This window comes from Pterocles gutturalis, unplaced genomic scaffold (assembly GCF_000699245.1).
Source record: "Pterocles gutturalis isolate BGI_N339 unplaced genomic scaffold, ASM69924v1 scaffold4801, whole genome shotgun sequence".
NCBI classification, from domain to species: Eukaryota; Metazoa; Chordata; class Aves; order Pterocliformes; family Pteroclidae; genus Pterocles; species Pterocles gutturalis.
The window spans coordinates 1-15,497 of record NW_010105226.1 but is presented as its reverse complement, the minus strand read 5'-3'; the positions used below and the strand labels follow the sequence as shown (position 1 = coordinate 15,497).

The following is a 15,497-nucleotide window of genomic DNA, read 5'->3' as shown; positions in this document are numbered from 1 at the left end:
GGGAGGGGAGAAGCTTGGCATAGAAGGTGGAAAAGTTGATGCCATCCTCTCTGGCAGAAGGAGGGCAGCTCAGCGCCAAATAACTTCTAACGGGCTGCTGGGGTTGGAGCAGCCAGCTCGCTCCCTTTCCCGAAGGGACTCTGCATGTATAATCGCTGTGAGCAACAAGCTGAGCCAGACACCCCTGGTGCGAGGCTGGACTGAGCTCTGGAGGCAAGCTGCTTTCCTTTTCCAAAAGCACAGGGCCTCTTGTACAGCAAAAACAGGCCACGCTTAGGCCAGGCACGTTTGGGACTTTTCTCCAGCAGCTGCGCCAGCCCTTCTGCTGGTGTCCATCAGAGCCCTGCTGTGGAGGGCCTGCCTGCCTCCAGCACGCCAGGGGTGTGGTCCTCAGCATTAGCACTGATTGAGGAAATGGCTGAGCTCAAGGAAGTAAATTTATTTATTCTCCACTCACTGTACAGCTTTTACTGTTCTCTTTCTTGGGTATCTCTACTTTTTTTCAGCTTGCCTGAATAAGCAGTAACTCTTTCTTCTTCTCTCATTCAGCAGGTGCTACTCAGTGAAGAGAAGATAATTCAGAGAGACCAGAGATGCCTTGGCCAAGCAGAAAGAGAGACAAAGGAGCAGTAGCAGGTCTGTGCTGACATCCTAACTAATTTAGCATCTCTCGCTTGAGGTTGGAAACTACAGTGAAACTACAGACAGTCATCTTAACCGTCTGTCTTTCAAAGCCACATGTCTTATAGACAGGATTTCCTCTGTAAAAAATGAGTTGAGCATCCACGTGTGACTGAGACAAGTCTGCTACCTTTACGATAGGGACAATGATGTATTCTCAGCACAAGGTGGTTAAATGTAACTCATGCCCATTTATGAAGAGTTTTCATATTGTATGAGTTACAGATGGTCAAAGTATACCCAGTGTAATGGCAGAAAGCTCATGTGGTACCATCTGCAGAAAAACAAAAAAGGAAAAACCTTGCACTTGAAACACTGTTATGTGGTGTTTAAAGCATAAGATGAAAAGATTGCACAGTTGTCTCATCTGTGCCACTCATCTGCTTGATCAGTTACAGCAAATAGCCACCTTCTTACCCTCTAATCACTTCTTGTTGTTTTTTGCTGTCTGGGTCCTGGACAAACAGGGATATAGACCCCCTCTGAACAGGTAGCACAGTGGAGGCTCAGCCTAAGGTTTCCAGCTACTGCAGTAATTGAAATAGCTTGCTTTGCCACTGAATTTTCCTGTTATTCACCAGATCCACCTAGATCAACTTTGTTGCCTGCAGCTGATTTCTCAGCAATTAATTAAAACAAGTTTGACTACACTTCATGTGGGCAACATGGTCTGTCTTTGCTTTTTTTATTATTAACTAGGACTATTAAACTACGTTTGTGCATGCCACACAAAAAAATTCCTTATTTCAGATGCAAACTAGTAATACTCAGAAATACTGGAGCATAATGTTACTACCTTACACGTAGTATCTAGGACTATTAAACTACGTTTGTGCATGCCACACACACAAAAAAATTCCTTATTTCAGATGCAAACTAGGAATACTCAAAAATACTGGAGCATATGTTACTACCTTACATGTAGTATCTGGGGTGCACCAGACTTCTGCTGCAGTCAAAAACTAGTATGTGAAAAGAGCTTGGATGACTAAAAATGTTTCAGCACCAGTCCTTATTGGAAACAAAGTGTATTTTATCTGAATTGGTTTTTGTTGTTTAAGATAAAAAAGAGCCTGATGCTAAAATTGCCAAAACTGAGGAGGAGACTTCAGATACGGAGGAAGAAGAGAAGTCCACAAAACCTCCAGCTGGGAGTTCCAAGTCAGGATGGAAGAACTGGAAGAAGACAAAAGAATCTGACACTGGTGGGGAGGAAAGCAAGATAACGTATTGCCACTGGCTTCTGAAATCAGAACCAGAAAGCAGACTCGAGAAGGGAGTGGATGTGAAAGTAAGCACTGACACCCATTCTTACTCAGCAAAGTATAGAAGCAGTTTCACTGCTATCCACAGCATTAGCGCCTGAACGCTGAGTTACAGGATCAAACAATTCAGCTTGTTTGCAATAACACTATTGTGTCTTTTACTTCTCAAAACCCATCTGCTTTCCTGGAAGCAGAAAGGCATAATGTTGTTCTCTTCCAGGGTGACAGCTTTGGGGTTTGATACTTGTAGTAAAAGAGGAAATCGGGTCCTCAGGATGCTAAGCTGTCGATAGCAGGGGCAGCATCTATTTCAGACTCTGCCTTTACACTTCTGCAGTGTTCTTCCTTTATGAAGGCTTTTCTTTAGCCCCTGTGGGAACCAAAAAAATTGTGTGAAGTTTGTACTATGCTTGAAGGAGTTAGTAGGAACAAATGTTTAGGCACAGCGTAGACAATCAGACTATAAATCTCAGCCTGCCTCCTGAACTCAACCTGTGTTTTCATTCAATTTTGCAGTTCAGCATTGATGACTTGAAAGCTCAGCCCAATCAGACAACCTTTTGGGATGGAGTAAGAAACTACCAGGTAAGGAACACATGTCAGAGATGGAATCACTGCAAAAGAAGTGGCTCTTACCACACACAAGTTGTTCCCTTTGCCGGAAGTATGTTCTTTTGATGCACTCTGCCTGTTTTACAGCTGGATTTTGTCAGGAGTCACAACTCCTGCTTAATTGCCTCTAGGTCAAAGGTAGATTCAGGCTGGATTATATTCTGTCAAAACATCCAGTTTCTCTTTAGCTTGATCTTTAGCTCAGACAAGCCTTTATTTCCATTGACACCTGTTAGCAAGTCTGTACTTACCCAAATGCTATGCCTTGTCAGCGTACAGCTTTCTGTTCCGGGCCTCTCTGCGAAGGAAATCCATGTGTGCTTCCCCCATTATGTATGATCTCACTCCTATATATGCTTCCCCCCTATACGTGATGTGCTCTGCTGCTGACAGCTAATGTCAGTCTTCTGCTATGCCTGAGTGAGGGTGGCTGAGCTGTTAAATTCTCACATGCTTTCTAACCAACAGGATCTTGCTCTTTAGCCTTGTTTTTATTTCATTGCAGCGTAAACCATTTGTATGACAAGTGTAGGAAACCTCATCTGAGTAGCTCTGAAGCACATACACCTCTCTTGTTGTTAGTTCTTGTTTCTAGCTGATTATACTGAAACCCTGAGAGCTTGATACAAAGAGCTCAAAGTCTCTCGTTTACATCTGACAGGCAAGGAATTTCCTGAGAGCCATGAAACTTGGGCAGCAGGCCTTCTTCTACCACAGTAACTGTAAAGAGCCTGGCATTGTTGCCATCGTCAAGGTCAGTGCATCTTCCTTGTTCTGTGTTTCGGGGTGGCAGTGGAGGGGGGGGGGAACTAATAATCGGTGGGTTATCAAACAGCTCCCTAGCCCTGCTTTTATCTCAGCACCAAAGGAGTGCAAAAGACACGTAATCAGAACAGTGAATGAGTGCGGGCATCTAGACCCAATGGTACATATCAGAGCAGGGCTCTGATTTCTCCAGAGAAATGGAACCAAACTGCTGTTGTCCTGCTTTCAGAGTGCTTCCAGCCAAGTCAAGTGTTGCTTCACACTCTGATTAAAATCTGATTCACTAAATTCTAGACAGCTGAGCCTGCAAGGCAGTACTATAAAACCTAGGGCACAGAAAAGCTTTTTCTTTAAGAGGAGAATTCATCGCAAAGACTATCATCATCTACGCAGTTTTCCTCTGTTGAGTGCGCTCCTTCCACATTGCTCTCCGAAGAGGTGATGACGCTTCTTTGACAGCTGTACTGTTCTGCAGTGCCTCCACCCAGGAAATGTAAAGGAAGGAAATGTATCTCACCATTAGAATGGAGCTCAGGGAAAGCAAGGCTGATTTTTGCACCAGGATTATTCCTTATGTCAAGGAATACTGCCCTGCTCGCTCAAGGGCATTTCATACCCTTTGCTGACAGTAGTTTTGGGAACTTGTCTCACATTCTTCTCCTCTTCTGCTTCAGATTGTAAAGGAGGCATACCCTGATCACACACAGTTTGATCAGAAGGATCCTCATTATGATTCCACCAGCAGAAAAGAGAACCCCAAATGGTCCATGGTAATGTAGTAAACTAAATACAGCTGTTTCAAGCTCTGTGTGCAAGCCGAGTGAAGGTAGAAGCCTCTTTGCATCATATTGCATATCTTCTTAAGCTTCTGTCCTGGCCTAGCTACCTTTTTCTCTCTCAAGAGAAAATCCAATTCTGATTGTTTTCCCTACCTTTTGCCTTATCTCTTCCAGAAGGCTGCCAAAATCTCTCTCTAAATTTTCAAATTTTACTTGGATGCAGAGCTGACCTGCATGCATGGCAGAATTCTGGGTTAGGAAGGAGAAGGAACATCTTTTAAGTACCACTCTCAGTCTACAGCAAACAAAGCTGCAGTTTTGAGGCGTGCTAAATTATAGGGAAGTGACTGTTCACAGCCTGGCTACATCCTGCATCTTAATTTTGTATTGTCTGTGACAACATGAATGTATGTTGCTAGTGCACAGTGCTAAGATCCATGTAAACAAACCACCTGCCGGAAATATGTGAAAGTTCTTTTAGCCTTGAGCAACAAAAAGCTTCCGTACTGTTATAAGGTAGTTCATATCAGTCATTTGCTTCAGTTTAACATCTTTATCCTCCCAAAGATCTTATGTAACATCTGAAGGCTGTATCCTTCTCCAACCATGCTCCTTTGCTGCCCATCACTTCCCAGGTGGATGTCCAGTTTGTGCGGATGACAAAACGTTTCATCCCCCTTTCTGAAATCAAGGCCCACCACCTGGCACATAAAGCAGATGGAGGCCCCCTAAAGAACATGATGCTCTTCACAAGACAACGTCTTTCCATCCAACCACTGACACAAGGTAAGAACTCTGGACTCTTGGTGCCATTCCCTCTGAGAGGCAGCCCTCACTCAGAGAACCTGGAAGTTCCACTTACGGCTTTTTCTTCCCTTACCTTTTCAACGCAGAGGAATTTGATTTTGTCTTGAGCCTGGAAGAGGAAAAGCCACATTAAGAAACTGACAGCAGCACAGCTTCTACCCAGCCCGCTGATGCCTCCTCCTAAACCAGCGTAATTCTCAAGTTTACTTGCTCAATCGCAGCAACAAGAACATGCCTGCACATGATTCGCAGCTACGTGTCCCTTATTCTGACACACTGTTATTTTTGCTTATTTTTAAATAAAGCCTTTTAGAATCAATTGCAGCTGCTCAAGTTTTAATAGTGGAAAAATCAGCAATTGCTCTCTTGAAGGACAAAACAGGTACATCCTCCTTGAGGATGTTTACTGCAGGATCCAGACAGAGACATTTTTTCTGCAGAAAGGTATCACTAAGCTGCTGTCTAGAACAAGAAAACTTAGATGTATATACACTATACACATCCAGCTCGATTGCTGCAAAGCAGATCACAGTTAACTTCCTGCAGGTACAAAACTTGCCATGTTCTTTTAGTACTGACATCAGGGCAACAGAAGCAAATAAAGCCAGCTTGCTAATTTTGAAGCTACATGGGTGTTCCACCAGCACAGCTTCTAAGCAGCAATATAGATTAAAGAAAGACCAAGAATTTATAAAGATAACAAAGGACAAACTCCTCAAGCATGTTTGGAGGGCTGCACAGTATGGCAATAAAGAAAAATTTCTTAGTATCATTAAAAATAAAAAAAATCCAGACCCAAGTCAGGCAATACAAACCATATCAGACAAAACTATGCACAGCATTTGACAGCCAGGGCTGGCTCTTTTTAATTGGAGAGACAAAAACCCCAAGTTTTAAAATACAGCCATTGAAAAGACAACAAATTAAGAAACATGTAAACACAGCAGAGGCTTAATTACAGGTTGCACTGCTTGGTTAGTACTTGCACACTCCCCCCTGCCTGACTGCGTGGGAGAGAGGGAATGAGCCAAGTACCAAACAGAATCACCCAGCTCAGGGGAACACGACTGCTCCAGTGCCGTCTGCCCCTTAACCATGCTAATGAAACACTTTTCTGAAGTATGTTGTCCTGGAGTGACCTTACGTTTCAACTTCTCTCTAAAGATGCTCAGAACATCTCCACCCCAGACAAAGAGAGGGCCTGGTGGGTAACAGGTTGAAGGGTCCATTTAGATTAAGTAAAAATTGAAATAATTTCTAAACTCTGTTTCCACAAGTAGGGACAAAGAGGGGAGGGGCACAAAGTAGGGAAAAAACCCCCAAACCAACCCAATGTATAGGCTCATGCACATTTTCCAAGTAATCCCTCCAGAAGTGATGAACAGATGTTTAATAGACATCTCCTTACAGTGCATTGTCCTGTCAGAAAATTGTCTTGCATCCAGTACTGATGCTGTTTGGTCAGTAAACAAAACACTCCTGGAATGCAGAGACACCTTTATCCATGGGGTTTCTTTAATACCACATGGCTTACCATCAAGAGGAATAGGCAAGGAAAATAAATTCTAGGCAGGATGGGAGTTGAGGGAAAGAAGAAGGCAGTTAGAGTGCTTAGCCATGGAAAGATAGTCTGCTATCCCCAGGGGCTCCCGATGGGAGCTTCACTTGTCTCTAAAAGATTGTGTATTGCCACAGCACAGGTGGGTCCCCCTGCACAGAGGGGGTGTAGAGTGAGTGTCAAAAGTAACATCCCGATTCCTTTGCTGCGTGAGACCTGCAGCAGGTTACCACCCATTGCCCTGGCACAACAAGGCAGTTGTCTGAAGTAAGCTTTTGCTTCAGTCTTAGGAAGACACAGCTCCAGCCCATGGCACAGGCTTCTCATGTAAAGAAAAGCAAGCCACGTCTTCACTGTTACAGAGCAGAAACATGGTGTGACACGAGCAGTCAGCAGAGATGAGATCATTAGTGTCCTCTACGACAGAACGAGACTGTCCAGCTCTACTAAAAACCACCTTACACGTGGTGAGTAAAAGATAACTTACTTTGGCAAGCAGAAACACACACTTATCACTGAAATACAGTAGCTGTCTTATTACATAAAAAGCTCCCCTTCCCACCCAGGCCCCATTCCCTCCACCAGCACTGTTCCACTAAACAAAGCAGAAGATACTTCCATTTCCCAGCTGCAAGACAACTGTTCTACCTGTAGGACAGAGGCAGAGGAGATTCATTCCAGAGTCAAAAGGAAGCTGGACAAAACCTTAGCGAGCCACAAACTCACAGGGAAATCCAGAGAAATCCCACTTGATAGAGCTCAGATCCCAGCATTTAGTGGAGGTGTGTCTCTCCATCCGGCAGGAGGTCTATCCACCTGCTTCCTTGAAGGGCATCTAGGCAGGATGGATATTCTCCAGACTCAGTCAATCAAGTCTACAAAGCCACATCTAATTTTTAATGGAGGAGTGACTCCCTTCTGGGAACATTCTCATGATTCTACTTAGCTGAAGACTAAAAGAAGCTTATTTTAGAAAAGCAAAAACCCACATTCAGGTCTCTCAGTTCATGGCATAGCCTCAGACCTCACTGGTGATTTCAGCTCAAGCCTCAGGAATGTGCCTCTGGAATCAGAGAGCTCTACCATCCTTCCAGTTTCTGCCTGGCTTCATCTAGCAGCACACACAGGCCACAAGCTTCTTAAAACAATCGTATCCACTTGCTGTCCTTAGTAATCCTCATCCCGCAAGCGCAAGGGAGCAAACAAAACAATACACACGTCCGTCTGTCCCTGCTACAAAGCCTACTCTGTCACAAGGACACAGACACGAGCAGAGCAGCGTGTGCACCATACGCCCGCTCCCTAAAGAGCCGCCAATTATTTCTCACGTTCCAAAACTATTCTCTAGACCTCTCAAGGCTGGTCTGCCCCGGCTCTGCAGCAGCAACTGGGACCTGCGTGAGTGCAGCAACCAGAGAGACTGAATCGTGGGCACTCAGCTGCCAGGACAAGCCTAGGAAGGCACTGCTCTTGGCCGTGAGCCTTCCTGCCCCCACTTCTTGCCCACCCAGCAACCCTGGGACCTTCACCGCTCTGCCCAGCCCGCGCCACCTCCTACTGCATTGGCATGCCTCAATCCCTCCTACCAGCCACAGCTCCCCCTCGACTCAGCAGGAGTCAGGAGCTCCACAGCAAGGACACAGCAGCACGCCTGCTGCCCGTGCTCCTCCACGCGGCCATGTGGCCGTCCCAGGGCTGACTCAACTCCATTCTATAACTGTGACAAGGGATCCAACGCCAGCGTGAAGAGGAAGGGGAGACAGCGAGGGGACAACACTAATCATTTCAAGCAGGCCACACCTCAGCCTCTGACTCCCTCCTCTACCTTCCAGCTAATCACTGTGTCATCTTCTCTCATGAAGATTTCAGAAAGGCAAGAAAAATACCCGTCCTACACAGCCCCAGAGCAACCTCCACACTGCTGGGAAGAAGCAGCAGATTTGGCCTTCACTTGCTCTCTCTTCCCCCACTGCGACACTGAAAGAAAGGGTCTCGGGGCAAAGAGGAGATCAGGCAGCTCCGCAGCCTCCGGACACACGCCCCAAAGCAACTGACTCCAGAGGAATGTAGTTGATTGGGAAGCACCGAGGTACCTTCAACTCCGCACCACCAGTGCTCCAGCTTGCCTTGCCCTCCCATCTTCTTCCCACCCTACAAGTCCTTTGAAGAAAGGAATTAAGTCAAAAACGGATATTTATTTTCATTAAGTCTCTGAAGTGTTTTTTCTTCCTCCGTGCTGCTGTCCCCACTGGCTCCACAGCAGCCTTCCTCTGCGTGGCCTCTCACTGCCGGCCGTTGTGCTGGCTGGGGGTCTTGGCCTCGGCGTGGGAGGATGTCCCCTCAAACCGCTGCGAGGCGATGGCTGCTTGGTGGGACATGCTCTTCCTCACTATGTCTCCTTTCCGCCAAAGCACCACCTCCTGTAGTAACACAGCCAGCAGGGCTTGTCAGGGCTTGTGAGACCTTCTCCCAGCCCCACCCAGACCCAAAGGCTGAACCAAGCTGCCAGGTTGCACCCAGCGAGAACTCGGCCCATGCTGGCGTGTTCCACCCACAGCCGTGCACGAGCCCACTTGCAGTGACAAGCAGAGGCCTTGCAGTGCAGCCTTCCTGAAAATTTGGGTAGAGCGCTCCTCCCCAGGTTCTGAGCACACAGAGGCAGCCCACTGGACATCTAGGGCAGCTCTGGCCTATTGCCATGGGCCACCACGTTGGAATTGAAAAGGTGAAGAACAGAAGCTCCACCATGGGGCAACAGAGTGGAAAAAAAGTCCTTGTAACATAGTACCCCACGGGACAAGTCTCCAGGTCCAAGAACAGCTCTGTTTCTCACCTGCTGTTTGAAGTAGCGTCTCTCTTCCTCATCGATCAGCACCAGATTGAGGTAATAACGCACTGAGAACTTCTTATTGATGTCCCTCATCGTTGGAGTCAGCTCGTAGCCAGCCAGAAAGAGTCTGATGGGAATGGACTCCCCTACGAAGTGCACAGAACCATCAGCACAGACAGAATGTACAGACATAAACCAGGAGAGCACCAGCAAAACAAAATCTCACTAGACCACAAACTTTGTGACCATTTCCACAAGTGGAGCAAGATGAGCTAAAAGACCCCAACTCACTCCAAAAATCAGCAAGCATGGCCCATAGCCAGATCCTGCCCTTGCTGACAGCTATTCCAGCTCCACTTCAACAGCACAGAACTCATTTGCGACCCACATCAAGACAGCCCCGCATGAAAAAATGAGTAAGGTGACATTTTCTCTGGCGCATGACTCTGCTGGGCAATGGAACTGGAAAAAAGTGGCACAGGAGATTGGCACAGAGCTAGGACACCATCTTTCTGTGCCAACTTGCATCAGTGCCAGCTGGTGGCCCGTGCCAACAGTGAATTTACATCTAATTCCTGGTTCTGCCACTGCTTCATCAAAAGAATTGTCATTGCAGCTCATTATGCCTCAGTTCCCCCTCACCATACCAGAGAAGGAAGGGGATCATATTTAATCACCTGAATAAACTGCTGTGAGTCTACTGGTGAAACAGGATGCATACTCCTACTGAGCACCCAGATTCAGCTGAAACCACTGCAGGACTCTTATTCCCACCCCAAAAGACTTCAGAAGAGGAATTTTGAAGGGTTCATCTGCCTTCTCACCTCTCACAGGTGCCCCATCCATGATCTCGTATTTAGCTATTGTGTCATTCTCATGATACACGTTGGGTCCGGTCCCTGTTGTTTCTCTCTTGATGATATCTATCTCCATGTGTTTGATCTTGATTCTCACCAGCAGGAAGTAGATCTTTCCGACAATCACATCTTTTAAATGGTACCTAGCACATGAAGGAGAAAAGCACCACAATCTTTTGGAAATTGACAAGAACGTTTAGCATGATCAGATAAATTAAAAAAACAGAATTTCAGGCTGAATACCTGCAAGAAACCCCTGTGACAGCAAAGCCTCCAAAACCAATTTTTTAGGTCAATTAAAGCTAACCCAAATGCTAGACTGCAGGGAGATTTGCTCGCATCAGCTGGGAAGAATGCATTATAAGTAGTTTAAAGGAGTTTTTTCCAAATTCTGTGCCTGAATTAAGGTCCCACTTCAGCTGTATTGTCTGGTAAAGAGCAGACGTTATACTTTGAAAACCCTTGGAAATACTGATCTTGCCCACGATACAGGGAATGTGAAGCTACTGCAATAGCCTCACGCTGTGCTCCAAGCTCAGTAAGCCACAGCCACTGTCTGCCAGCCTCGCTGGGGTGCATGAACAAAGAATCCCTTCGAGGATCACATGCAAGACACTTCCCTCGGGCTTCCAAACCAAGCTGTCCCCTGTAGCAGATGGTTCCCCACAGCCACTGGCTGCTCTTGAGACACTTACTTGGACTTGTTATACTCGAACTCAATGTGCAGGCAATCCTCAATCCCCACCTCCATCTTAATAGAGGAGTTGAGCTCTGGGTAGGTGCTCAGAGTGTGCACAACTATGTCCATCTCCTTCACCACGTCGTTCAGTCTGCGGCTGACAGTCGCTCGGAGGAAATACCTGCAAGGAGAGGTCCCCTCCTGTTAGGGATGTACAGGTAGCAACAGAGACGAAGCAGGGAGGGACATGGGGCTGAATGGACTGCACTGGGCTATCCAAGCCATCTTACTGGTACCCTGGCTCCTGGAGTAGCTGATACCCCATGTTGGAAAAGACAGAAGGGAATTTTCAAATGGAAAAGCACACTCTAAGACTTCTCTAAGCTTTCATGCATTTGTGAGCCTGAGTTACGTAAGCAGCATTTTGGGGATCCAGGTAACAGCTGGCACATGTTAAAACCACTGCCCTTTTGCAAGAGATTAGATCACACCGGTCTCCACAGACACACCTCTTTCTGCAGATCTCAGAATTTTCCAACCCCCACTTTGAAGCCAGTGACTGGACTGCAAGTCAACTGGAGTGCCTAGATGTGAAATACAGTTTGCTATATAGACAAGACACAAGCCAGGCATCTGTTTGCATACAGAGCACAATTAAAGTCGACAAGACTGATTAGAAGGCAGGAAAAATGTCCCCATTGGAGACTAAAGCAAACAATTTATTTTGGTTTTCGAATTACCAAGTAAATTAGAAAGTATTTGCTTGATTAAGAAGGGGCTGATTTCTCTTGTTACTTAAATGGTGCAAAATACGTTCCATAAACCCTGATGCATGCTTACAAAGGTAGAGCCTTCAAGGACGGCCTTTTACAATTCAGCCCACCAAAACTGATTTGGAGCTACGCTGAAAGCTTGCAGGGATGTCTGGGAAGGGATGCTGCACTCCAGTATCATCGCAGTAAATATCAGTGCTTGCACATTGCACAGAACCAACGACTGGGGGCAGCAAGGGGAAGAGACTCACCGTAACTTCACGTTCTGCCCTGTGTAGGATTCGTACGGTTTTTCCACATGCGTGAATTCGAAGTCAAATGTCTGTGATTGAGTGAATTCACCGGGACGAGCCAGATCTTTCACCAGAGACACAAACTCATGGTGGTTTCCTCGGTCATAGTAGAGTTCTAGGAAGACAGAAGTCCAGGTTAAGCAGTGATGCTTAGTCCCATGTGACACAGTGAGGAAAGGCAGGAGATTTCACGGCTCCGAGCAGCTCTTTTGTCCAGATCACTACTTCCTTCACCGCTGTTCAGAGAACCTACCAGGGAGCCTGTGGCTGCAACGTACTGCACTTGTTCACTGCTCTCCATCGGAGCATGGTGCGGGACAGAACTTGCCTCCCTGGAACAGGAAGGAAGAGGTCCACACAGCCTCACCTACCACAACAAATCAGGACCTCGGCTTGCCTTAGAGTGATATGGGTCACCTATTATCAATATTAATTATGTTCAGACTGTTTGAGAAGAGGAGCCAGCAGCTCACACAATCCCTTCCAATAATTTTCTACACAATATTCCAGGGCAAAGGCATTGCCACTGTAAAGAGAGGAAAAAAACACCACTGCTTCTCTGGAACAGCAGTGACAGGGCAAACCCAAAGGGCTAGGAGGCTTCCAACTGTTCCTGCTCATCCTGGGACAACAGAGTTGAGTGGTCCTGATTCACACCAGGGAATAAGTAGCAGTGGAGATCCTCATCAATCCTGCACAAAGCCAGTGTTTGGTTCAACTACCGAGTGTGTGGGGAGTCAGCTGAGTCAACTGTTGCACCAGCCCCTGGATAACGCATTAATGGCCAACGTAAACACCGATGAGGGAACAGCATTCACTGTTCAAACCAGCTCAAGCAACCAACACGGTCACATTGCTTCAGTTTTCTCCACAACCTTCTTGCAGCAGCAGGAAACAACTACAGGTTTCCTCCTTTAATTAACGCAATCCTCTCTACACTTCCACAAAGTTTTCTCCCTTAAGTCAAAGTAACAGAAACTTTGCAATTTGCATTAACAGCTCCGTATTACACATCACCATCAATGAAATCTGCCCTTCCCAACCCCACGCGTGAGCTGTGTGACTACAAGACACCCACGCAGTCCTTCTAAAAGGTAGAGCCTTAGCCAATCTGATACGGTTAGATGAGGAAACAAAAACCCAAGTCATCAGACAGTCATACAGACACAGCTTCACAGTCAGCACTAAACTCTGCAGAGGAGGCTTCTGCAAAGTATTAGTAGAGTTCAGGAACTGCGGCGAGACTGGGTTCTCTGCTCCATGAGATGCACAATGAGATTTCAGCTTTTACGTAATGTCCGTTTCCTGCACTCCTTTGCTCACCTTATCTCTATAATGGAAACACTGGCACTACAACACCCCTCACCGAGGCAGAACAGCGAGTACCGGGCAGGCAGGTGACATAAACCAACTCTCTCTGCATTGACTACATGTCCATTGAGAGGAAAGGGCTTGTTGATGTGACAAGGAGAAGCCATGTGCCACTTAGAAAGAGGAATATATCATCTTCCCACATGATGCAGAAGGCAATGACCGAATTTAAAGCAAGGAGAGGGAAATATCAGTGTACTAACTTCTCTGCTACCTCAAAAGGGCGCAGATTGGCACCTTGCAGCCTGAAGAATAGGAAGGATTGATGTTTCCCACAGTTTAGAAGACATCAGCATGTCAAAGAAGTATAAGCTGTAATTTCAGGTTTTCAGAGCTTTAAGGTTTCCAGATTGAAAAAAAAAAAAAAATAACCTGACAACGTTTTGGTGGCATGCTCAGGACACAATAACCGCAGGCAAACCGAAATCTTGAGTGGGTTCTGTGCTCACCGGAGACCGCGCAGGACAGAGTGTTCACAGTCTGGACTCTGGTACTTGGTCTCCAACAGCCATCTTCCCTGTGACATATCACTCCTTTACATCTCGGTCTCCCTACTTGTTAAATGGCTTCATATAGACACTGACCTCTTGGCAGCGAGAAGTCAGAATGGAAGGCAAGCTGTTTTGAGATGGAAAGCATTAAGGAAGTGCCGGCAGCAGTGCAAACTTCAGCGTTTTATTAAAGTGGTGTGATGGGCAAAGAGAAAAGAGTAACGTGCAGCCACAGCAGCTCCTAACACACCCTGCTGGGGCAATAATGTGAATCCAGAGCAGTTATTCTAAATAAGTATGGCTCAAAAGTCTTCCAAAATGGGGAATCAGAAGCAAGCGAGCCAGCAGAGAGGACACAGAGTGGAGCTGAAAGTGAATTTCATGCTTAATTTCCACTGACCATCTAATCAAATAGGTCATAAGCTAGCTCCTGATGAACGGGCTCACTTACATTCCATCATTTACAGGCTTTCTCTGCCTGTCCTCCCCTTTCTTTCCAAAAAAGCGGTGTTATGCACAAGAGAGGCCAGCAAAAAAATTAACCAGCAGTGTCGGGGCTGGCTGGGAAAACCTCTAGTTCACTTTCCTGCACCGCATGATTTGCGATGCAAAGGTTGCAAGCCCACAGCTCACGCAGTGATTTTGGGGGTGAAACCCTCAGAGCCACGGACACGAGGCATCGCACACGCCGAGCACAGTCACATCACTGGGAACATCCTGAACTTATTTTGGCTTGTGGGTCTTGGGTACGTCTAGGAAACATGGACATCCCCTCTCTGATCAAAGAGTGGGCGTGGCAGCTACCTTTCCTCTAAGAAAGCAGGAAATATTAAATCTCAGCTGGTTACACGCACAGATTTTCAACAACCTGAAGTCACCCAACCAACCGTGCAGGGATGCGTGGTCACCCCCTCAAAGAAAAAGAGCGTAAAGAATGGAATGAGCCAAGCTGAGCCTATATGTGGCAAGAAAGCTGATCGGCCCGGGTAAAATGCATGGGGGGGTAGGGGCTGGGAAGGTGCCGCTGGTGAATTGAGACGTACGTGCAAAACCCACCCGATTCACTGTCCTCGCCAGAGCCATGGCATCCCTAACCGAATCAACAGGCACCCAAGAAATGCAAACAGACAACTCGTAGAGCTGGGAGTAAAGGCAGCCTGGAGAATACCACCCAGGAGCTGGCGTTGCTAGGATGTCCAGGCTCTGACCTGCGTCTGCAGGACGGAAACCGAATTTTAGCCTACCTCCGAGAGTGTGCATGAAGTTGGTGACCAAGCACAAGCGAGAAAATAGGACGAGAGAACAATGACCTGGAAAGGGACTGGAATCCCCTCCCTTCCGCAGGGGCTTGAGCCCAGGGAACAGACTGGGTTGCCCAGCTGGGATGGAGGATGGTATAACTTCACGCATCCGTGGGGATTCTCCATGCGGCGAAGCAGCGCTCGGGGGAACGAGCGTCACCCGCTTCACCCCAGCGAGGATCCCCATCCACACCGCGGGGCGCAGCGATGTTCCCGGCGTGCGGCCGGAGGAACGTGCCGGCCTCCCGCTACCCCACCGAGAGGGGAGCGGCCCCCGCAGGGATGTCGGGGACCACCGCCCCTCAGCAGCCCCCCGCTCACCGATCTGCCCGATGAACTCCACTTTGATGCCCTGATGCTCCAGCCGCTTGTTGGGGTGCTTGAGGGTGAGGACCACCCTCCCGGAGACGGTCTCCCCGTCGTAGAAGAGGAAGT

General features: G+C 47.2%; 2 protein-coding genes across 2 annotated transcripts; one reads left to right on the top strand and one right to left on the bottom strand.

The window, feature by feature from the left end:
• Positions 1–547: 547 nt before the first annotated feature.
• Positions 548–5,228, top strand: THYN1 (thymocyte nuclear protein 1). The gene is made up of 7 exons (XM_010087288.1): positions 548–636; positions 1,743–1,972; positions 2,463–2,531; positions 3,220–3,312; positions 3,998–4,093; positions 4,738–4,888; positions 4,996–5,228. Exons 1-7 carry the CDS (start codon positions 594–596, stop codon positions 5,040–5,042), a joined length of 729 nt encoding a protein of 242 aa, XP_010085590.1. The 5' UTR covers positions 548–593; the 3' UTR covers positions 5,043–5,228.
• Positions 5,229–8,654: 3,426 nt separating this feature from the next.
• On the bottom strand, positions 8,655–15,492 carry VPS26B (vacuolar protein sorting 26 homolog B (S. pombe); the record flags this gene model as incomplete). The annotated part of the gene is made up of 6 exons (XM_010087290.1): positions 8,655–8,887; positions 9,301–9,443; positions 10,122–10,297; positions 10,850–11,014; positions 11,858–12,014; positions 15,384–15,492. Coding segments are annotated over 6 exons (888 nt in total), but the record flags the coding sequence as incomplete, so codon positions are not given.
• Between the last annotated feature and the right edge of the window lie 5 nt (positions 15,493–15,497).